Source organism: Ochotona curzoniae, unplaced genomic scaffold, assembly GCF_017591425.1.
Source record: "Ochotona curzoniae isolate NIBS_2020 unplaced genomic scaffold, NIBS_Ocur_1.0 scaffold_4506, whole genome shotgun sequence".
In the NCBI taxonomy this organism is placed as follows: Eukaryota; Metazoa; Chordata; class Mammalia; order Lagomorpha; family Ochotonidae; genus Ochotona; species Ochotona curzoniae.
This window is the reverse complement of record NW_024467119.1, coordinates 40,732,838-40,755,632: the sequence shown is the minus strand read 5'-3', so window position 1 is coordinate 40,755,632 and position 22,795 is coordinate 40,732,838. Positions and strand designations below refer to the sequence as shown.

General features: G+C 43.9%; 1 protein-coding gene across 3 annotated transcripts in view; it reads right to left on the bottom strand.

The window, feature by feature from the left end:
- Positions 1-914: 914 nt before the first annotated feature.
- Positions 915-22,795, bottom strand: part of NFKB1 (nuclear factor kappa B subunit 1) — a 118,361-nt gene continuing 96,480 nt past the window's right edge. For all 3 annotated transcript variants that reach the window (XM_040966564.1, XM_040966565.1, XM_040966566.1), the window contains 12 exons: positions 22,401-22,490; positions 20,474-20,668; positions 18,426-18,567; positions 14,691-14,805; positions 10,376-10,577; positions 9,738-9,907; positions 9,359-9,461; positions 6,829-6,953; positions 5,651-5,717; positions 5,210-5,382; positions 4,321-4,501; positions 915-1,769 (listed from right to left, as the gene is read on the bottom strand). In XM_040966564.1, coding sequence (XP_040822498.1) covers positions 1,609-1,769; positions 4,321-4,501; positions 5,210-5,382; positions 5,651-5,717; positions 6,829-6,953; positions 9,359-9,461; positions 9,738-9,907; positions 10,376-10,577; positions 14,691-14,805; positions 18,426-18,567; positions 20,474-20,668; positions 22,401-22,490 — 1,724 coding nt within the window. In that variant the 3' untranslated portion in view covers positions 915-1,608. The remainder of the gene's footprint in view (positions 1,770-4,320; positions 4,502-5,209; positions 5,383-5,650; positions 5,718-6,828; positions 6,954-9,358; positions 9,462-9,737; positions 9,908-10,375; positions 10,578-14,690; positions 14,806-18,425; positions 18,568-20,473; positions 20,669-22,400; positions 22,491-22,795) is intronic.

Here is a 22,795-nt window from a genome sequence, read left to right as displayed (position 1 = left end):
TTTCCTTCTGGCCTTAAAGTATTTTTATCAGCCATTTTACCCTGTGGGAGTTTTAGAGCTAGACAGAGCTGGGCATAAACTCAGAGGTTTGAAGCAGCTTGAACTCTTTAGGCTTCAGCTGCTTTCTCTGGAAGATGGGGATAATCCTAGCTCCCTTGCTGAATGATTTTCAAGAATAAATGACTTAACATATTGAGCATGGGGCCCAGCACAGCTCAGGCGTGGTTCTTTGACAAACACACCTCATTGGAAATTTGTGTGCATGGTGTTGAGAGTGCCCTGGAGTTGAACAGCTGTGGGAAGGGGCAAAGGAAGCAGGGCTGTGTAGGCTCAGGTAACTCCCTGGGGAGCTTTGTGTAGTACAAAGAGCCCTTCAGCACTGTCCCAGGTTGGAGAGGCTCTGACCAATCCACTTCGCTCCATCACTGCCTGAGGCCACCAAAGATATGGTAGGTGGGGCTCTGTGACCTGTAGCTGGCTGGAAGGTGCCTTCTGGCAGCTGACCAGCAAAGCTTTGTTAGAGGGATTTTGGTTTTACATATTACAGAGTTCACCTTAGCACCTCATCCAAAACCATTTGATTTCTCCTCTTATTTCTACTTCGGAGAGGAGAGAGTTTAGCAAAATTTCCTGGTGGGAAGCTGCTTGTCCAGGATCCTCTGGTATAACAGAATTCCAAAACTAAGCATGGCAGAGATAATGCAAAGATGGCAAAGATATCTGAGATGAGATGAGCCGTGTCAGGATTTGGTAGTGGAAGGCGTTCGGCTTAGGTTAAAGCATTTTCTTTTTGTTCAGTTTTAGCTTAAAAAAAAAAATCAACTCAAAAGGAGAAAGGGAATATATAGGTTATAGAGTGACCCCAAAGGATAATCTTAAGAAAACATTGACAGAGATCAAACAAAGTGAGGTCATCAATTTGCTTTTCCTTTTATTATAAAAGTAAAATAAAAAATAGCATTTATAAATCCAACATTTTTTTCCTTTAAAGTATTTGATCTAAAAAACATATTTACAATAGCAAAATGCAGAAAACAGGGAAGATATCATTTCAGCAGTGATTGTGATGTTTAAATATTGGTAAGTACCATGCCTTTTTTTTTTTAATCACAGAGATAACCACATTAGAAAAAGCCATGTCTTGTTTCTTTATTGCACACCAAGTGACTCATGTTAAAATAACCCTTTGCTGAAACCTTAATCTGAATGCACAACTGTGTCATGGATGGCCAGAAGGAGCACTGGGTGGGGAGAGTGTCACCTTGTAATGACAGTGGGAATGCGGCAGAGGGACAGCAGCAACGACAACAGAAAGCAGCTGGATTCCAGGAGCGGCTTTGAAAGCTCAGAAAGCTACCTCACCCGCAATGATGCATCAGCTCAGCCGAGCACTGTGATTGCTAGATACTATCTGCAATTGAACCAGACTAAAATTCGTTAGGAGCAAGGAAAGGAAGTCAAGTGAGCAGGCCTTGACTTAAATCAAGAAGGATTCAGGCAGGCTGCTCTTCTCCAAGCACCTCGGGATGTTCTTTACCTTCCTCCCTTTGGGCAGCCCAGTGGGATTTTAGGGCTTTGGTTTATGCGATGTGGGGAAATGCTGAGAGGCTAAATTTTGCCTTCTAAAGGTCCTTCATGCCCGTACTCATGGGGCATTTTGTGAAGAGTTAGCATGGAGCTGCTGCTGGTGAGCGACTCTGTAAAGCTGAGCCTGTGGAAGGATGTCTCCACGCCGCTGTCGCAGATGCTGTCGTTGTCTCGAAGTTCATCTGGGGGCAGAAAGCACAGAATTTACCAGGAGCACAGTGAGGGTCAGGGCAGGTACTTCGTTCTCGTAACCTCAATTCCGCTGAGCTCCAAGCTTGGCTCTGAAAGGCTCATGGACCACGATGCAGATGACTGTCCACTGGCTTCCACTAGTCATCGCACCTTACCTTTGTTGCCTGCCCATCACCACTGCTGCTAGAGGTGGTGGAGGGGGCGGCAGCTGCTGTGTAACACCAAACCTGTAGACCTAGACCCAGGCAAATGTTTTCACATCTTTCTCTTGCAATCTTGCATGTGTTTACCAGAATCCTTCCTGAATTCTCTTGACTCAAAGTGTACCTGTTTTCTTAGAAATCAGGTGTATTTTCCAACCACTGTGTTATCTATTTTATAGCTGGGGAAAATTGCTGAACCTAGGTTAAAGAAATCATTATCAGAAGCAGTAACTAAAAATGAGAAACTTCTGTGAGCTTGTTATTCAATAGTATGTTCTGTCTCAAAGGGTTTTGCTGGCAGAAGAAAGGCAATTTTGATGAAAGTGAATCTATTCTGGAAAGTTAGGTTGCTTTCAAGGCACCCTTAGGGATCTGACCACTACCAGTTAAGGGATATTAGAATACTAAGCTTTTAATGCAACTGGGATGGTTATTGTCTTGGTATTAATTTACCATAATAAACCTATCTTTTTTGGGATCTGTTACATCCTAGGAACTGTAACTCACTGTGAACCAATTCTGAAGTATTCACTTTTCGTCTTTGTATTTTTATGCAGAAGGAGCCATGAGATGGGTGGTCTGTGTGGTTTTCCTAGCAAGACAGAAGAGCACCCTTACTCTCTGGGGACGACCTCTTGCATAGAGTAACACCACATGGAACCAGATGGTTAGCAGGCACCTTCCAGGTAGGCAAAGGAGAAGGTCCCAAGTCTCTGTGGCTGTGGGAGTACAGGGAGCACCTCGGGGTGGAAGGTGGTGAGGAGGGAAGAGAGGTGTGCAGCTTCAAAGAGTGACTGGCAAAAGCAGGCTGCAGCGTTCTCTTCTGTGCCTCAAACAGTGCTTGGCTCGGAGGGCAGATGAATGGAGGAAGGTAGACAACAAAAGAGACATGGTTTCCTTAGCCTGTTGTGCAGGAAATGGGTGGATGGGAGGCGTGCAGAAAGGAAACAGATGGATTAGGAGCTCTCTCAGGGATCTAGGCAAGAAATGAGGATGGACTGTGCTGGGAGGGGTGTCTTCCCAGAAACAGGGCAGGGAGGATGCACGGGCTGCATGGAAGGCCAGTAGGCCTAATGCAGATGCTTCCCTATTAGATTTCTGTCTTCCTCTCTTGCTGCATGGTTGTGCCTTTAACAAAAGCGGATGTCAAAGAGTTTTGTGTGGAGAAGCAGGAAGAGTGATGACTTTAAAAGGTGGGGGCAGAAGTGACAGCAAGGTGGTGTGCTGTGCAGAAGCTACAGGTGGAGGACTTCCCTGGAGAGGAGGGAGTGGTTGGCTGTGACATATGCATGTCGAGGGGATGAGGACAGTGACCTTATCTGGTAACGTAGAGGATGCTGTTCAGTGACAGCGGCAGGCTCGGGGAAGATGTGTGGTGGTGCCCTGACAACAGGGGGACAGCGAAAGGACAGAGATGAAGAGGTAGGAGAACAACCAATTCTGTGCAGAGGGACCAGAGAAACTGGCCTGTTGATAAAGAGCATGTGGTTCAGGGAGTGATTTTTTTTTAAAACTAGGACATTATGGCATGCTTGTAAGGTGAGACAGTAAGTAGAGAGGGACTGACAACATAGGAGAAGGGTAAGAATTATAAAAACATGGGCCTAGAGGAGGTATGAGGTTGAGTGAGGAAAGAGGCTGCTCCTACTGGGCACAGATGTTTACTCTGTTGGGTCCACGTGGAGGACACAGACACAGGTGTGAACACTGGATGGTGTCCCAAGAGCTTCTGTTTTTAATGAAGCATGAGGCACATGTACAGGATGAGTGAGGAGAGGAAAGGGGTCCTGGTGCTTTAGAAACTGAAAGCATGAGATGGCTTCCTAGTGACGGGGAGAAGAATTACAAGAGTATGGAGTTGGGTTGTGAATCCATTCCCTGTGGTCATGGGCCTTTGGGTGGAAGACAGCTGGTGCCAGTAGTGAGTGTTGGGAGACAAGGTGGGCATCTTGAGGCAGGAGCTCACTGGAGGGAGCAGCTAAGGAACTGAAAGGTGGTGTGGGAGAAAGCCACAGTCATAGCTTGGGGGCTGGTGCTGGTACAGCCCAGGCACTGTGCATTTTCTCTGCATTAAGAAAACAGCAGTACTATTAACTGTAGCCACCCACATCATATTGCTCTCAGTGTTTAGTTGAAATGTCAGGACCTCTCACGTGTGAATGATGGTCTGTGGGACTAGTCCCCTAGTCTAGATGGGGTGGGGTCAGATAGGAGCCTACAGACACATGTGCAGGAGATGAAGTGGGGATGCCACTGCCCTAACAGTTCCCAGGAGAACTGAAGACATCCACCTGGGGGAGCTAGGGAAGGCTGACACTGCACCAGCCATTTTCTTTACCTATCTGTTGCCTTGTGGAGGACGGAGACGGAGGGAGCGAGCATGCCTCAGAGGCAATCTTTCCAGGGCCCAAGGGTGTGGTTCCTGAGGTGGAGAAGGCAGCCTGGATCACTTCGATGGCTTCGGTGTAGCCCATCTGTTTCAAGGCCTCTACCAGCTCTCTGACTGTGCCCCCAGAGACCTGTGGGAAGCAAATGGAGGGTAGGGGGTGCTCTTACATTCCAGTTCCTGTGCTGGCCAGAAACAGTGACACACCACCCTCTCCTCAGGTTCCTCTCCTTTGCTCAGAGAGAAGGGCTGGTGAAGAAAATACACAGTCTCTTCATCAAGTTTCCTGTTTCAGCTCAAAGGCCACTCAGGAAATCCCAGAGAAGGGGTTGATGGTGAGCACGAGAGAGAAAGTGCTGAGGCAGTGAAACTCAGCCCAGAGTGAGGTCTGCACATCTCCGGGGAAGGTGAAGCCACAGGACACTTTCAGCAGAAAACAGTTTCACCCCCATGTTCTTCTATTTCTTATTTATAGAAACGAAAGCATCACCAGAGAACAACCACACTAGAAACACCTCACAGAAGGCTGGTTCCATGTGTGCTGGTAGGTGCTCAAGGTTTATGTCCTTGGGGACAGGAAGCTACGTGGTCCCAACAGCCTACTGTGCTTGCTTGGGTTCACGCACTGGACAGTACTGGCACTCTGAGTTAACACTTCTACCGGAAGCCTCCAGGTATTGATAAAACAGGGACGCTCTCAAAACCAATTTTCAGGATGGTAGGCTTCTTCTCAGGGGGAAAAAAAAATTGTTTTCTTCCAAAAATTCAAGGGACATGGAACTAGTGACATTACAGAGTCAAGCCAAACATATACAGGTAAGAACCCAAGGCCGTGTGTTACCTCGTAGTTGTCAATCAGAGTTTTAGAAGGAGCAGGACTTAACCGAAAGGCATTGTTCAGTATCCCCAGACCTAATTTCTGTGCCAGAGTAGCCCAGTTTTTGTCTGGATCAGGAATTTCTAGCAACTTGTACAGCTTCAACTTGGCATCTTCAGTCAGTTGTCTCATGTCTCCTAAAGAAAATGAAGAAAAAGGATTGTCCTAAGCCAGCAGGGACTCCCTGGAGGGCTACAGCACTGCCGTGGTGTTCGCCTTCGAACTCCTATTGGCGACAGCCATGCTACTGGCCTCAGCAGTCCGAAGTCTGGCTGACTCAGTGATTTAGGAATAAGAACCATGCCTTCACGGTACCCCCTGGATAACACCGGCTCTCCCTCTCCCTCCGTAGAGGACTGTGTGGAGGAAAGGCTAACTTTGAGAATCAGGTTCTCCTGCACCAACCTTGTGTCATTAACTCCTCAGATGTAAACTCTGGCTCATATGTCTTTCCATTTAATATGTCAAACACCTGTTGAGAAGAAAAACATGGGAAAGCATTACACATTGAAAGAACCTTTAGGGAAATATTTGTATCACAGGGCTACGTATGTCCTCCTCAGGAGAGCCCAGCAATAGAAGCGAGAACTCATCTCCAGGTACACGTGTATCCATTTTCAGGACGGAGGGCTCAGATTTGGGGGCCTGAAAAACTGAGGGGGAGGAGAAACCAACCCGGTCTTCAGACTCAACTTTGGCCTCTCTGGGGTTAGTGAGGCAGAGCACCAGGCTGGGGGCCACGCTTACTCAGCTCTGCTACCTGCCCCTGAGGAAAAGGCGTACCAGCATGGGGTGGATAAGCCTGTGCAAACTGAGTGGTCCATATGCTCACAAGGGCATTGAAACTGGGGCTCCTGAAATATCTCATTGAAAGCAAACAAATTGTGCTGCCGCGGAGGCTTCTCGGGTGTTTTCTGCAGTCACACTCCAGCTGGTGGCCTTCTAGGCTTTCTGGGGGAAAGGTGGTGTTGGCTAGGTGCTCTCCACCAGCATCACTCAGCTCAACACAGACAGCTCCTGGGAGGTGAGTGAGAGTGAGACAGCCGTAGGCTCCCATGCCCACTTGGTACTGGTGGTGGAGTTCTGTATGCTGCTGTCTCCTTTCTGGCTCCTCATCCTGGGCCTTAAAGGCCTAGGGACTGCACTTCCCCATCAGATCTCAGTATAGAGGTGGTTTGAGGAAAGGCTTTAAGTCCACTTACCCTTTTTATATTTATGCATATCTGCAGAATTCCCAGTTTCTTTTTATGTCTAGAAATCACCTACCTAAACCATAATGTGTACCCTAGCTTCAGAGACTGCGAGAGGGTGAATTCTTAGGTGGATTTTGTGTTTTCTTGCTCCTGACCCCTCTCACCTCTCAGCCCTGATCTGATTAGGCCCACACTTTTACACTGAACACCCAGCTGACCTAGATCTTTCATGGATAGGGTTTTCAAGATAAATATGGCTCATGACAAGCAGATTGTCTTCAAAATAAAAGGCATGCTCTTTGGGGAATAAAGCACCAGGAGGAGCATCTGTTCTTTCACTCTGGAACCTCTGGCATCCCCAAGGGGTACCTTTGGGCAGACTGCACTCACCTGCCAGCTGGTGGCCATGTCCAGAGGAGTGGTTCCAGGCACAACCCCCTCATCCTCTCCAGCCTTTTCCCAAGAGTCCTCCAAGTCGTAGAGAGGCTCGAAGTTCTCCACCAGGGGATCTGCTCCTGTGAAGATGGATTACACAGCGTTAGGTAAGTCCAGGGCTTGGCAGCTTCAGCTGCCTGCAGGGGTCCGGTTTCTAAAAGCAGGACTGGGCAGCTGCTGGAATTAACCACCTGGCCACTTCTTAGTGCAAACAGCATGTTTCTACTGAAAGATTCAGCTTCTTTTTCAATTTAAATTTACTTGGACTATATGGCTGTCTCACGACATTTTATATAGCAAAAGATACTATGGAACACAAAAGACTTTAGAAGCTTTGACCCTCACATTGAGCTGTAGAGTGTTTTTCAACAGAATGACACCTCTTTGATCTGAGTCTGATGGACAGTGGTTGACAGGGACTAGGGTGCGTCGTCAGGAGTAAGGCTTTCAATGTTCAAACTTACACTTGCCAGTGCATATTTTTTCAGCCTCTGCTCTCACTCAAAGATGTAAGATGCTTGAAACCATGACAGTATGGCCTATCTTATTCCTGTGTGGAACACTGTCAGAGCTATGATCCTCAGACAAAAAGCACCAAAGGAACTTTATGCTGGGATGTGTAGTCAGTGGAAAATGTGGGGCTAATGAATCTGAGGAAATCTAGTCTATTCTTTAGCTTTTGGCAGGAAATGACTCAAAATAACTCAAAGGTTAGAGCAAGAGTTACTTTTCAAAGGCAGAGAGACTATTTTTGAGAATGTGTTTAGTTTGATGTCTAACGAATGACAGGTCCAACACACTGTGTTGGGACAGGGAGCTTGGTTTTATTCTGCAGGGGAATCGTGAGTGCAGCAAACTTTAGTAATGAGAGGGTCTAATGAGGTCAGGATCTTCATGCTATTTCTGGATGTCACTCTCCCAGTCCTGGCCTGATTCATGAAGCAGCAAGTCAAACAACCATGAAAGGAATGGAGAAATGAGGATGCGCAGGCTATAGGACTGACCCACATCTGTTTTTGATGTGAATTCGTGACTCTAAGCTTAGGACCAGGGTGTTAGCTGCAGTTCTTCATTTACATCAGGACAGCTGTTACTTGCTACTCTTTTAATAGGATTCTGAGAATGCCAGAGAAGGCAATGTTGAAGCTGAGATAGCTTTTCTTGTTTGGAGGCTTTTTAAAAAAATATTTTTATTTGAAAGGTAGATATACAGTGGCCACAATGGTTGGAGCTAAGTTAATCTGAAGCCAGGAGCCAGGAGTTTCTTCCAGGTCTCCCACATGGGTACAGGGTCCCAAGGTGTTGGCCCATCCTCAACTGCTTTCCCAGGCCATAAGCAAGGAGCTGGATGGGAAGTAGAGCAGTTGGGACATGAATTGCGGCCCATACGGCATCCCAGTGCATGCAAGGTGAGGATTTAGCGACTCGGCTACCGCACTGTGCCCTAAAGGCATATTTAAATCATTATCAGTTACTTCTAAAATTATTCATATACACTGCAGTCTCCAGATTCAAGAAAAAAGTTCTACTTGACAAAGTAAAAGGTTAGTGCTTTTCAAGGAAATTATGTGCCTTTAAAGAAACTGCTCCTGTACTTTCAAGATAGCATTTTACCCTTCTCTGTTTCTTTGGATTAATGAAACACCTTCTAAAAAAACATTGAACAAACCCTAAAGTAAATCAAGCTATGGCAGTTGAACCACAGATTTCATTAAGTATTATATGAGGTTCCAAATCTGGAGTCAAAGGTAAGGGGGGATGACTCCTATACTTTACAACACCAGAGGATGAAATGGAATAATGTCTGCAAACCTTGGAACAAAGTAGGAAGAGAAAGAGGATGATGTGTGGGAATTCGGGCAGCCTAGGTGTAGACTCACACTGCCACTGGGCCATGTGGCATGATACAAGGCAGTCATGCTCATCTGTCTCAATGACTGTAAAATGAGAATGATAAGAGGGATTACTTCAAAGGTTACTATAGATTAAATGAGAAAATGCACAGAAAATACCAGGCCCACAGGAAGGTCAAATAAATAGTAGCAGTGAGTGCCTTGTACATTGTGGTATGGAGCACATGGCTTGTTTGCTTTTGCCTGTTACTCAACTTCTAAGAGGCTTTGCTCACAGGAGGAGGTCTTTAAGTGATTTTTATAATTTTTTTCCCCCCCTGAGGAATTCTGACATGTTCAGAGACCATAATGTTCAGAATTCTTAAGTAGTTGCACTTCACTAAGATCCTTTGTCAAAAGTCAACCTAAATTTTCCAAACCAAAACAAACAGATGAATCAGTATTGTCTGGCACGACAAGCAGAGTGAAGGCCAGGATTGCTAGTTCAATCAGCACCTCCATGGCAGCAAACATACGATCAGCCATACAATTTTTATCCATACTTTTCAGCAGCAGGTCTGTGGCTTAAAGAAAGCAACATGGCTGCTCTGTTGAAGTCAGGCTGGACTTCAGTGACCACCTGACCACCTTACCTGCTGCTTTGAGAAGAGCTGCCAGCTTGGTGGACCCTCTCCCGGCTGCTATGTGCAGGGGTGTCGTTCCATCAAAGGTGGTGCTGTCCACATGGGCATCTCCCTAAAACCCAGTCCACACAGAACAAGCTTAGTGAAAGGTTCTCTCACCCTTTTGTCCCCATCTCCCCCTGTGTGTGTGGTCCCTGGGGTCAAGTTACTAGCCCAGTTGCCACTGTGGGCTTACCCTGCCAATGAGGACATGTCCAATTAGATGCAGGGATTGGGGGAATGTTTCAGGGGGCTGCTCTGCAGTCATGCAAGGATGTTAAGTAAAGCTGAATACAGGGAGAAAAGTTGTTACTGGCTTCATTCTTATAAAAGTAATTTTGTTCTTCACCTCTAGGAGCAAGCAGCCTGCCAAGGAGATGTTGTCATGTTCCACAGCTAGATGTAGTGCTGTGCGTCCTGATTTCTGCTCCTGGGCATTGACATCCGCCCCAGCGGCCACCAGCTGCAGCAGACACGGCAAGCTATTGCTCATCACGGCTATGTGGATGGCATTCAGACCTATGGCCCAAACATAAGGACAGTCACAGGGTTGGAAGGCTGCTCACAGGTAGCTAACCATAACCATAACCCTTGAAGCTGAAGCAAACGGTAAAACTGGATCACAGGGAATAGGTGCTTGAAAGATGCTCATTCAGGGTGTTCTTTAAAGGCATGATAGGTCTGTTGTTCTGTGCTGCAATCCACAGGCTCCAACTGTGTTCTCAGGAGTCACTGAGAGTACACAAACATGCTCAGAATCAATGATGCTTTATATACTTCGAGAACAGTGTTTGTTCAGGACTCTGCTTTTTCCTGTTACTCTTCCAAATTAAAAGAATTAGCTACAGTGAGCAAAAGAAATATCACAGGAGACAATGAGCTCCAGGTGACTAAGGGAAGCAATTTTGAGTGCAAACCAAACAACACACTGGTTATCAAATACCTACTAATTAAAAAACTAAGAGATAATATATGAATGTCTCTTACCTTCTCCATTGGGATGGTCAATAAGGGGAGTTGCCTTTTTGTGCTTGAGTAAGATACTTAGAATTTGGTCTTGTCCTTCTTTGGCAGCTAGATGCAAAACAGAGTTGCCCAAGCGGTCCAGGAGACTCATATCTGCCCCAGCTCTCAGCAAATCCTGCACCACGTCTTCCTGCTTGGTGATCACTGCCAAGTGCAAGGGCGTCTGGAGTGGAGAAGACACAGGGCATGGGTCAGTGCTGACCACTTCTAACCCATGCCTTGGTAGCCATCAAGGTCATATGTGGGGTCATAATGCAAAGCTATTTCCTATTCTTGGATTAATTGCTGAACTTGGCAGCATAGTTATTCCCTGTACATACTGTATACTGAAGACGTACGAATGCTGAACTAATATTTAGTAATTCAACAGTTATGCTTATTTTTGCATTTAAAACTCTTTGTATGGATTTCTTGTGTCTCATCACAGTCCAACTGTTGATATTTTAGCTCACCTACTAGTAAATTTGGTTTTCTTGAGTTTCTAGTAGAACCTTCATCTTCAAAATTCCAAATGTTAAAAACATCAAGTCAAGGCTATGGCTCTGCTGAAGATGTTTAAATGAGTTATGCAATAGAAACCAATGAAGAAACGTGCCATCATTCTAAATTGACATGGAAAACAAATTTGCCAAATTAACAAATACTGTTCCACTGACTTGTTCCAGATCAATCAATATAGGTCTCCTACCCCTGTATCTTATAGGATTCTAAATCACACAACCAGAACCATGCAACCACCTGATTAAAAGGAATCAGATGGACAAAACAGCTGATTGCTGGTGCCTAATAGATACTTAAAACAGTCCATTTGACTACCTTGCTCACAAAGTAGTACATGCATGAATGCAAATGAGATATTTTGCAGTCTGTTTTCAAAAACCAGAAAGAGAAATGCAACCACAAATGCATCTTTCAAAGAACTGAGGTCACAAAGAAAATAGCAATATATTTTTATACAAATCAGTGTATTCTATAGGAGCCTCACTCTGAAATTCAGGTTGATTAGCAACATTGTTTACACCTTCCCCTCTAAGCAGCAGCTACCTTTTCTAACAGCAGCAACAGGCCGGCCTCCAGCATCCTTTCAACCATGTGAAAACCAGCAGAGTGAATGATGCTTGGCTCATCTAACTCAGTTACAGTAAACAATACAGAAATAAGACTGTTATTTTCTGCTACATTATGACTCTTCCAGGACAATAATCCTGGCTTGAAATGGAACTACCTCCTTGAAACGTGAGATTATTGCCAATCACCTTTTCAAAACCCCAAATCCAGTCTTTACAGGCTTTTTACTGATCTGTGTTTGATAAAATGCTGTTTGGGGATAGGGGAAAAGGAAAGAGACTGAGACTGTGAAAAAGAGGATCTGAGATTGTAAAAAACCACTCAAAAATTAGGAAGTATCTGTAGTTTTTGAAAATGTCATATAAAATCTCTTTCCATAGGTAAGAGAGGTTTGTTTTTTTCCTAAGCTTTTGTCCCACAGTGCCAGCAGGGCTTTCAATGCTATTTTATGCTTCTAGGTAGTGTGTGCAGGATGACATAGTAGACAGTTATTCAGGTACTCTGCAGAGCCAAATATACAAATACCCCAGGCAAGCTAAGTCAGACATACATATGAAAGAGAAATGCTGACTTGAATCCACAAGAAGACAAGGGTGAGGATAACCACTACCCTGTAGTCTATCAGAGTTTATTTACATAAAGGAAAGCTTAAAACTAGTGAAATTTAGGGGTGAGCACAGTGGCATAGCAAGTTGATACTCCACCTGCAGTTTTGGCACCCTATACAGGTACCAGTTCTAGTACTGGCTGCTCCACTTCTGATCCAGCTTCCTGCTTTGGACTGGGAAAGCAGCTGAGGATGGCCCAAGGCCTTGCGGCCTTTGCACCCATGTGGGAGACCCAGAAGAAGCTCCTGGCTCTCAGCTTTGGAAAAACCCAGCTCTGGTCACTGCAGCTGTTTGGGGAGTGAACTGTAACTCTTTCAAAATAAAACATTTTTGTTTTTAAAGAAAAAAGCTGGTGAAGTGCATACTACTGGGAAACAAACAGGTTGTAAGTGGGAGATGTACACAATGGAGCTCTCAAGTAGAGAGAAGAAACTAGCTATAGGCAAAATGCATGGATAGATCAAATAAACAGCACAGGCAGAAAAGTATCATGCCACTTACACACTGGAAAACAATACATGCATTAGATGGATGTTTTACATAGTACCTAAGAAGTCTGTATCCCTTAGGTTTGATACCCAGACCCAGAACTGGCTCATGACTTGAATTTCCTGCTAATGCAAACCTTGGATAGAAGCAGGTAATGGTTCAGGTAACTGGGTTTCTGCCACCCATCTGCGTGACCTGAATTGAGTTCCTAGTTCTAGCTTCAGCCTGGAGCAATCTCACTCATTGTGTGTATCGGGGAGGGAGCTAGCAGTTCCCTCTTGCTTCGCCTTTCAAGTAAAGAAAAAGCACATACATGAGAAACTATATAGAATTGCACAGCTTAGTGCATATAAAATATGCAATCATGTGGTTGGCACTTGGAATTTCTGAAGTTTCCACCACATGCATCTTTGGGACCGAGAAGGCAGATCAGACAATCCAGAATCCTTGTCACTAATGGTAGTGGTGGTTAAGTAATACAGTAAGGAGTTCAGCATATAATACATTGCAGTTATTTGTCTTGTTGCAGAGGAGCCTTTGTAGATCCTATTTATAAACAGAAAATGCATTGCTTAAATCTAACCTACAGGCAATAGAGCTAAGCAGTCTCTGGAAGGAGGGCTAAGAAGCGACAACATTCCATCCCTAGATTTATTTGTACATTGTGATGGTTAGAAGGAGCAATCCATCAAAAGGTCTGCAAGAATCAAGATTTGTGGGCCAAATGACTTTCCAAAAACCAACAACCCTCTCACCACTCCCAACCTGGAGTGGTATGAAATGCTGAAGATAAGGCAATCCTTTAGACATAAAGTTGGAATCAGACTTCATTCTAGCTAATTATGAGCGAAGAGTCCCTCACTGCAGTTTTTCTTATTAAGCATTAAAGAAAATTAAACATTAAGCACAGCAGACTGAAAAGTTTAATGTCTTACCCTAGAAAGGAAATAGTTTTTTTTTTTTCCTACCTATCAGGAAACACCTATTCACAGACAAAAATCTATTCACAGCCACATGTAAACAGGTTAGGACATTTAAAGCACATTTTGAAAATGTGAAAATCAAAATGAGGAAGTATCAGTTTCTTTTAATTTAAAATGGAAAAATAAAAGTTATTCATCTCACCTACCTGAAAGATTGTGCATGGGCCCAGATACCTTCATTAGGTACATAATTTTATGAGATTGCTAGTCATTTAATTTTTCTTTTAATATCAAGTTTTATTTAGTTATTGGGCATGAGAGCTGCACCTGAATCACACATCTAGCATACCTCCTTAGCTGTGGAGGACCGGGGAAGCACTTTAGAGCAAGTGAAGAGGAGAAAGATGGAAAGTGAAGGAGGGGGCAAAATGCACACACCCAAGTCTTGGGGGACAGATGAAAAAGGCAACAAGTGGAAAGACCAGGAGGAAACAGCCCTCAGGGCAGAGGTCCAATCAGCCCCAGGCTCTGGGCTCCCACCAGAACAGTTCCCACCCTCCTTGCACGCTGAAATCTGCACTGCCCATCAGGTGACCATGTCTCTGGGTCTCCTGCTGACTTCTCTTTTTACCATGCCTGCAGACCATCTGGACATGGACTGCTAGCCTACTCAATTTGTCTTTAAATCTGATCCAAGAAAATCTCAGGTGTCCTGTTTTCCTCACTTTGAATTGCTTTTGATTTTGAAGGACAGCTTTCTCTCTCAAACAACCTTTTTACTTTTCTAGGTTATGATTTCAGCACCCTGTATTTGATACACATTTAATTCGATGTTGTCACAGTACGTTTTAGTAGACTTTAAAATCCTTACCAAATATTGTCTTTTCAAATTTTTTTCAGCTTTATTTTTCTGGATAGAAGTGACATTTTTACTTTGGGTTCTCCTTCTAAAATGCATCAGCTTTTATATCTGGAGTTCTAGTTTGCCTTCCCCTAGCATGGGTAGTTGGTATTTAGACCACAGACCAAGGGATCCCAATTCATAATGTAACATTCCCCACAATGGCATTTGTCAGTAGCATTACCTCTGAATATGTTTTATTGCATTTCTGCTCCTGTTAACACACACAAATACATGAAAATATTATTGATCTTTCCTTCAATCATCTTGCGGAGATTTCTGCTTACCTGGTATAGATCATTTCTCATGTTGATAATGTCATCAGAAATCAAACCAGACGTGACTTCCAGGAGATCCCTCACCAGCTGAGCATGCAGGTGGATGATAGCTAAGTGTAAGACACTGGAATGAAAATACAGTGGCAATAATGAAATGTTAATAATCCCACCAGATTCCAATATATGATTAGAATTACAAGTGCAAACTGAATCTTACTCTCAAGCCTAGTTTTTACCTAGCACTGAGGTGCTTTGAATCTATCTAATGTGTTGACTCTGAGGTGGGATGCACCTTTCAGAGGATCCACGCTGCCCGACTGCCCGTCCAAGCCTGCTTGCTCCTTTGGGGTTGTTGCCTGGCTTCTAGGAACATTCATGCCTAACCCCTTGAAGTGTAAGGCATCTGGCCAGACTCAAAGCCCGAGTCTACCTCTGCATTATGGTTTCAGGTGTTTTCTGCTCTAGCTTTTCCCTATTGGTGGGCGTAAAATGAATACCTGGAACTAGGAACTGTTAAAAAATATTAGGTACATCACCTAGTCCTGCCCCCTTCCTCCAACATTTGTGTGGTGATTTTACAGACTATCTTAGACCTCAAGAGGGGAGAGCGGAATCAGTTTGTTGAGAAAAGTCTTGAAGCATTTTTGAGGGAAAAAAAAAGTGGAAATATTCCCTTTGGATGTTGCTTACTGTAGTCCTCAGAATTCACATCTACAAAGAACACTTTCTGGGCACAGCAAACTGACCCCTCTCAAGCACACTGCCTGGTGATGCAAGCACAGTTCTCTCAATGCCCTTCTTCTCTGGCCAGTTATCTTTTCAGGTAGTTTCTATGTTGCAGTCAGCCTTACAACCCACGGCAGTGTAGGCACAGAAATGGGAAGAGCAGAAGGAAACTAGTGAGTGGAATAGTCTAATGTGCTAAGAGTAAAGGTGAGTGTAAGCACCATTACCCTGGGAACACAGCTCAATGGTTAAAACTCTTAAAACCAACTGAGACAACAACAATAAAAATAACTATTATTGAGAGCTGTTTACTAGATTATATTAAGCATTTGTGATATATTACTATAACAATGATCCTAGGAAGCAAATCAAGGGGTCTCCAAAAGGTCATGGAAAGTGGGTATCACAGAAACAGTATGATAAATTAAAAAAATTTTTTCTTGCATCAAAATTATTTTATTCCAACTCCCATGAACTGTGAAGTACCTGGATTACCCTGGCTTATCTGATGATGAAATGGGGACTTTACAGGAACCATTTATCTCCAGGTCACCTATACAGATAGCAGTAAAACTCAGATTCAGAGCCAGGTTATCTTACTCCAAAGCCATCCCGAATGCCTTAAGCTGTCCTGCAATAGGGGACACAGGTGTACTGCTTCTTTCTTTTTTTTTTAAGATTTATTTATTATTATTTTTTTTTATTGGAAAGGCAGATATGCAGAGAGGAGAGACAGAGAGGAAGATCTTCCCTCCGATGATTCACTCCCCAAGTGAGTACAACGGCCGATACTATGCCAGGAGCCTCTTCTGGGTCTCCCACGCGGGCGCAGGGTCCCAAAGCTTTGGGCCGTCCTCGACTGCTTTCCCGGGCCACAGGCAGGGAGCTGGAAGGGAAGCGGGGCTGCCGGGATAGAACCGGCGCCCATATGGGATCCAGGGCGTGCAAGGCAAGGACCTTAACCACTGTGCCACCACGCCGGGTCCCTTGGTGTACTGCTTCTTAACATGAAAGCCTGGTAGACATTCAAGAAGAGAACCCAAGCATGGACAGACTGAGATGCAGTGCACACTCAGAGCATCACTGGGCACTGTTGGTACATGTGGGATTTTAGGGAAAGGCTGTGATCTTTAAAGATATGAGGTGCTCCTATTTTCTGCCTCTTTCGTAGCAACCAGCATCTTTTATTCAGGATTAACATTGGTAACTGATGGCCTAGAAAATTAAATATTGATTTTACCACTTAAGAGAGACTTTTCAATGAGTGATTGCAGGGTTTCACCATGGCTTTTAGAAATGTGACGCTGGAAGAAGACGTCTGAAAAAGGCCTGCAGTTTCACGCAGACATGATATACATGTACCAAAAAAGGTCACACTTCAAAACCAGCCTAAAAATTCCCATGTGCAGCTCAGCAGTTCACATTTTCCCTCCCCCTCAAATCCTCACACCCTCATGGGAATTTCCCCAATATCAGAAGGCTTTCTACGTAATTTTTTTTTAAATTTTCTATGATGACTAATGGCCACAGGATTTAGCTTATTAGCCAAATATGACAAGCTCAATGAGTACCAGAAGCCTGAGCTATGACGGTCAAAAGCTGTCACTTGTCTGCACTTGCAGGGATGACTCCTTCTTGGCTTCCTCATGGCCCATGTCTTTCACCCCTGTGATAGCCTTCTGTGTGTGTGTGGTTCCAGGAGGGGCCTTTTCAGTTTTCACTTCCTGCTTGGCAAGGAGTCCTTCCCCACAACACACCAGTGGGAGGCCTGTGCCCCTTTCCAGTCTTCCCTTTGAACACCAGTGCCCCCTTTTAGCTCTTCTTCTTTACACCCATCAATCAGCAGGTCCCTAAAAATGTCACTAGGACAGCATGGGTCCTGGTTCATGTAGTTGTAAGCTACTGAGTGGTAACTGGATTATTTAACATTGAAACAACAACAAAAACAATAAACATGGTGTTGTTCCTGGCCTTACATGAAAAAGGTTGTGCCAGTTCATTTGATAGCATATAACAAGGCCAGTGGTTATAGCACATCTTTGGTGATGCAGTAACATGAGAACAATGGTCTCTGCTTGAAACTCTGAGGTTGGCACTTTCCTCAAACATTTGGCACCATTTTGAAACTGAGTTTGAACATACAACACTCAAAAATTTTTCCATGAAGGAAGCATTTCTCAGAGCAGGTGCTGTTTGAGGATGATTTTAAATAAAGCCCTTGAGTTGAATGTGAAGGCTGCTGTCTGTTATTTTTACAGGCTTTTGAGATCATTTGGAAGTCTTCGTGAACGGACTAAGTTGTTTTGGAGAAAACCCAGGTGGCTTTGCAGTATCACCTCAGTAAGAAAGAAGATAGGGCCCGGCGCGGTGGCGCAGTGGTTAAGGTCCTCGCCTTGTACGCCCGGGATCCCATATGGGCGCCGGTTCTATCCCGGCAGCCCCACTTCCCATCCAGCTCCCTGCCTGTGGCCTGGGAAAGCAGTCGAGGACGGCCCAAAGCTTTGGGACCCTGCACCCGCGTGGGAGACCCGGAAGAGGCTCCTGGCTTCGGACCGGCATAGCATCGGCTGTTGTGCTCACTTGGGGAGTGAATCATCGGACGGAAGATCTTCCTCTCTGTCTTTCCTCTCTGTATATCCACCTTTCCAATAAAAAAAATAATAATAAATAAATCTTAAAAAAAAAGAAAGAAGATAGACGTCATGGAGTGTGGGATGTCAGATGCTCATACAACATGGGCTGCAGCAGAGTCTTTTCCAGTCACAGTCTGGGGACCATTCTGAGGGACAGTGGAGAAGCAGGTGGTGACTGAGAAGGGTGAACACCAGCCTTGTGATTATTTTGTTGCTGCTGCCTTAATTCAGCCCTTTCCTGAGCATACTATCATTACAGTTTTCCAGGTACAGGATCCAGTAACTCTGAAAAATTCTTTTCATCTTTAGCCAGTATACATTGCATAATGATTTTCTCTCTTGATTACCCTGAAACAACTCTTGTCTCACAGGAGTCCTAACTTACCTGTCCCCATTCTCGTCCTGCACTGCAGTGAGGTGTCTCTGGACAGCCAGGAGCATCTTCACATCTCCTGTCACTGCATAGTCGAAGAGGGCATTGGCGTGCCGCTTGGCAAGCTCCAGGGCCTTCTCTAGAAAGAGGTTATCTGCAAGACAAGAACCACAGCCATCACTGAATTCCCTGCATTTGCTCTACAGGCAAGCACGCCTGAGACATCAGTGCTCTGATAACTTGAAACATTGTTTTAGGTGAAAATACTTCTTTCCATGCTTCTAGATTATACACATTAGAAAAAAAGCACAACTTTGGTTTAGATGCTGGCTCACTCACAAGCATATGTATCAAAAATATCTGCCTGTGTATTTTAGAGGGTGGAGAAAGACAAATATTCTTTAAGTACAATGGCCACTCTCCAATGTTGAGTGGATTTGCTATAATTTTAAACAATCGTTCTCTTGATGAAAGAATTCTTCATTGCAATATTTAACAACCAACTCACAAGGCAACTTATCAGAAAACACATACCTCTGCCATGGGCACAGCTTCCATGAGCCCCTAGCATCTCCATCAAGTTTGTTCCCTTGAAGTCAGGGCAGATCTGTGTTTCCTTTGGGCCCCGAACTATAAATGGCCTGTTTTTATAAAGCTCCCCAGCTAAGCATCATTGGTCATTTGTATTTCTTTTTGAACAGTTTTCTTCTATTACTCTAATTTTATTCAAAAAAGAGACAAACAGGTACACACCAGCATGCCCCATGTTTATTTCTATCAAACTGACAAGCACAAGAGAGGAAGGAAGAGGAGAGAGAACTAAGGGGCAGGGGGAGAGAGGGAGAAGCAGTGGCGGGGGAGGGAGGGAGTAGAGGGCGGAAGGGAGGGAAAACACACACACACACACACACACAAAGCATTCACATCTGCTATCACTTCCCAAGTGCCTGCAATGGCTGGGCGTGGGCCAAGGCTGAAGCCAGAGGTGTGAACTCAATGACAATCTCCAACATGGGTGGCAAGTACCCAAAAATTAGAGCCTGGGTATGCATTAGCAAAAAGCTGGAATCAGTAGCTAGAAATGGAACTCAAGTATGGGCATAAACATATTTTTAAAATGTATATATTTTTAAAGATTTACTTATTGGAAATTCAGATTTACAGAGAAGGAGAGACAGAGAGGAAGATTTTCCATTTGCTAACTAATTCCCCAAGTGGCTGCAATAGCCAGAACTGAGCCAATCTGAAGCCAGGAGCTCAGGAGCTTCTTCCAGGTCTCCCATGCAGGTATAGCGTCCTAGGGTTTGGGCAGTCCTCGAATGCTTTCTCAGGGAGCTGGATGGGAAGTGGAGTCTCTGGGACATGAACTGGTGCCCATATGGAATCCTGGCATGTGCAAGGCGAGGACTTTAGCCACTAGGCTATGATGCCATGCCCAGGCATGAACATCTTAATTGATGTGTTGACTGCTAGGCTAAATGCCTGCCCTGGTTGGTCATTTGAAAAGATATAAAATATCATTTTGTTGACTGAGACGACATGTAGTCAGCAAATCCAAATATTTATTATATTTCCCTTATAAAAAGAGTACTCCTTTAAAGTAAATAAGAAGTACATGTCCTTCAATCTTACTTCTTGAAAAGAAGTAATGGGATAAAAAGAAAAGTTCCTATTCTCAGGCAAAGTTCACTTCAGTATGAAAGTTAGACTAGACTCAGGAGAGAGATGACTGTGATGACTGTGGAAACTGCTCATTATTCATGTAAGAAGATTACATTTCATGATACCCTCAAACAGTGCAATTAAGATTGGTGAATGCACATGTAAATTTTGTACTTTACATTCAGAGATATACTAGGAAAATAGGAGGTTCAGTGTGAATAAGACAAACCCGACACATGCTTTTCAAGAGACACACAGGACTTTGAAGAATATATTGCACTAACTGGTGTATTATATTTAGATCAACAGAAAATATACCTGTTTTCTGAAAGTTGTTTCTGCATCTAGAACCATCCCTCCCCAGCTGACAGAATGGAGGCACTTGGCTGTGCACTCACCCTGAGGCCGAGCTTTCTCCTCCTTCACTTCCACTGTGGGCCTCAATGCCATCTCATCACTTCTGTCACTGGACACGTCAGATTTCTTGTCATGTTCTGTGGTTTCAATTACTTTTCCAGAGGCATGTAGAGCTTCTGTGTCATCACCCTTGTCACAACCTTCAGGGTCACTTTTACAGTCAGTATCTATGGTTCCTAAGAGAAACGCAAAAAAAAAAAAAAAAAAAAAAAGCATGTCCTCATTTACTGCAAAGGGAACAGAAAACCACTATTAAAAATTTTAATTATCTCATCATAAATAACATTCCGGAGTTATTTTTAACTCTCTAAGAAAGGTTTTTAAAGTATACTTCTAAAAACTGAGATCTCATTTGTAACGGAGAAAAATGAAGCAACTCCTCTTCTGTGAACAGAAGGGAAGTGGAAAATTTAAAGTTCTAGAAAGTGGAGCAGTTATTTTGTTTCTAAAGCTAATAGACTAAGTAAGCTGCAAGGATGCGATTTCAATTCAAGTTCGTTAGTGTGGGACCTCTCCAAATATTAGTTCTGACCACCTCTTTTTAACTTGAATATGTTATCTGAAAGGAGCTATAACAGCATTTAAGATTAATTTTTAAAAAGATTTATTTTTATTGGAAAGGCAAATATACAGAGAGGAGGAGAGACAAAAAGGAACATCTTCCGTCCAATGGTCCACTCCCCAAGCAGTCACAATGGCTAGAGCTGAGCCAATCCAAAGCCAAGAGCCTCCGTTGGGTCTCCCATGTGGGTGCAGGGTCCCAAAGCTTCAGGCTGTCCTCAACTGCTTTCCCAGGCCACAGGCAGGGAGCTGGATGGTAAGCAGGGCTGCTGGGATTAGAACAAGTGACCATATGGGATCCTGGTGCATTCAAGGTAAAGACTTTGAGCTGCTACACTATCACACCGAGCCCAAGATCAATTTTTTTAAAGATTTTATTTATTTTTATTGGAAAGGCAGATATACAAAGAGGAGAGACAGAGAGGAAGATCTTCTGTCCGATGGTTCACTCCCCGAGTGGCTGCAATGGTTAGAGCTGAGCCAATCCAAAGCCAGGAGCCTGCTCCGGGTCTCCCACACAGGTGCAGGGTCCCAAAGTCTTGGGCCTCCTCAACTTATTTCCCAGGCCACAGGCAGGGAGCTTGATGGGAAGTGGGGATGCCAGGAGTAGAACCAGTGCCCATATGGGATTCTGGCATGTTCAAGGCAAGGACCTTAACCGCAACAGTATTGCGTCGGGCCCACCAAGATTAATTTTTAATAATTAAAAACTTTAATTGGCCAGCTCCAGTTAAATTTGTCACTAACACTCTGAACTTTCAGCAAATGATCATTTCTTAGTGTCTGTGCTTCTGTGTATAAGATGGAGATCCCAATACTTAGAGTGTCACGAAGATTATAGTTAAAAGTATGTAAAATCACCTAGTATAAGGTAGACACTGAATAAAAGTGAAAATTTTACAGTACTATTTCATAAGTGGGTACAAACGAAAATGGATGTGCAATATAAACTATGAACTCACATACCACAACTACTATTTTGGAGATGGATTTGATTGAAAAAGATCAACACTTTAAGACTCAAAATAACTTCAACATTTTGTAGGAAAAAAAAGAAAGGTTAAGTTAACTGTTGCCTTTATGTTTAGTCTAGTCAAGGGTCTATAGGTTTCTTCTTAAAGTTCTTTATCTCCGCCACTCACATCGTTTACATAGTAATACATCAATAGAATATGAACATAAAGAAAAGAGTTTATATCATCCATAGGCAATATTTTGGGAAAGTATCTTCTTAATTTGCATTCAAAATTATTTTCATGGTGATAATGTAGTTGTGATAAATAATAAAAAGAACCCAGTTTGCATTAATTTTTGTCATACTCAATATTTAAATATAATATCACTTACCATGGTTCATTCCAGCATTAGATTTAGTGGTTCCCGGATGAAAGGCAATTCCACCGTATGTGGGAAATCCATAGTGCGGGAAGCCATACCCTGAATGGTGAGTAATAGAGATGGAACATCATGAGATACCTTTAGCCAAGTCTCAGCCAGCCATGGTGCCCATCCCTCAGGTGAACATGGGCTGTGGTTGTGGGGGGACAGTGCTCCCACATGGTGCTTCAGCTGGGAGGGAGACACATCACGGTGGTGGTGAAGGCATCAGAATTCTACTTTGGCAAATTAGGTGGTGGCCCAGGCTTGCAACAGCATGGAATAGAAATGGTCTTATGCTGGGGAAAAGTTCCCACTTCCACATGGAGAAGAGAGGCTAATGGGAAGTGACCACCACCCAAATT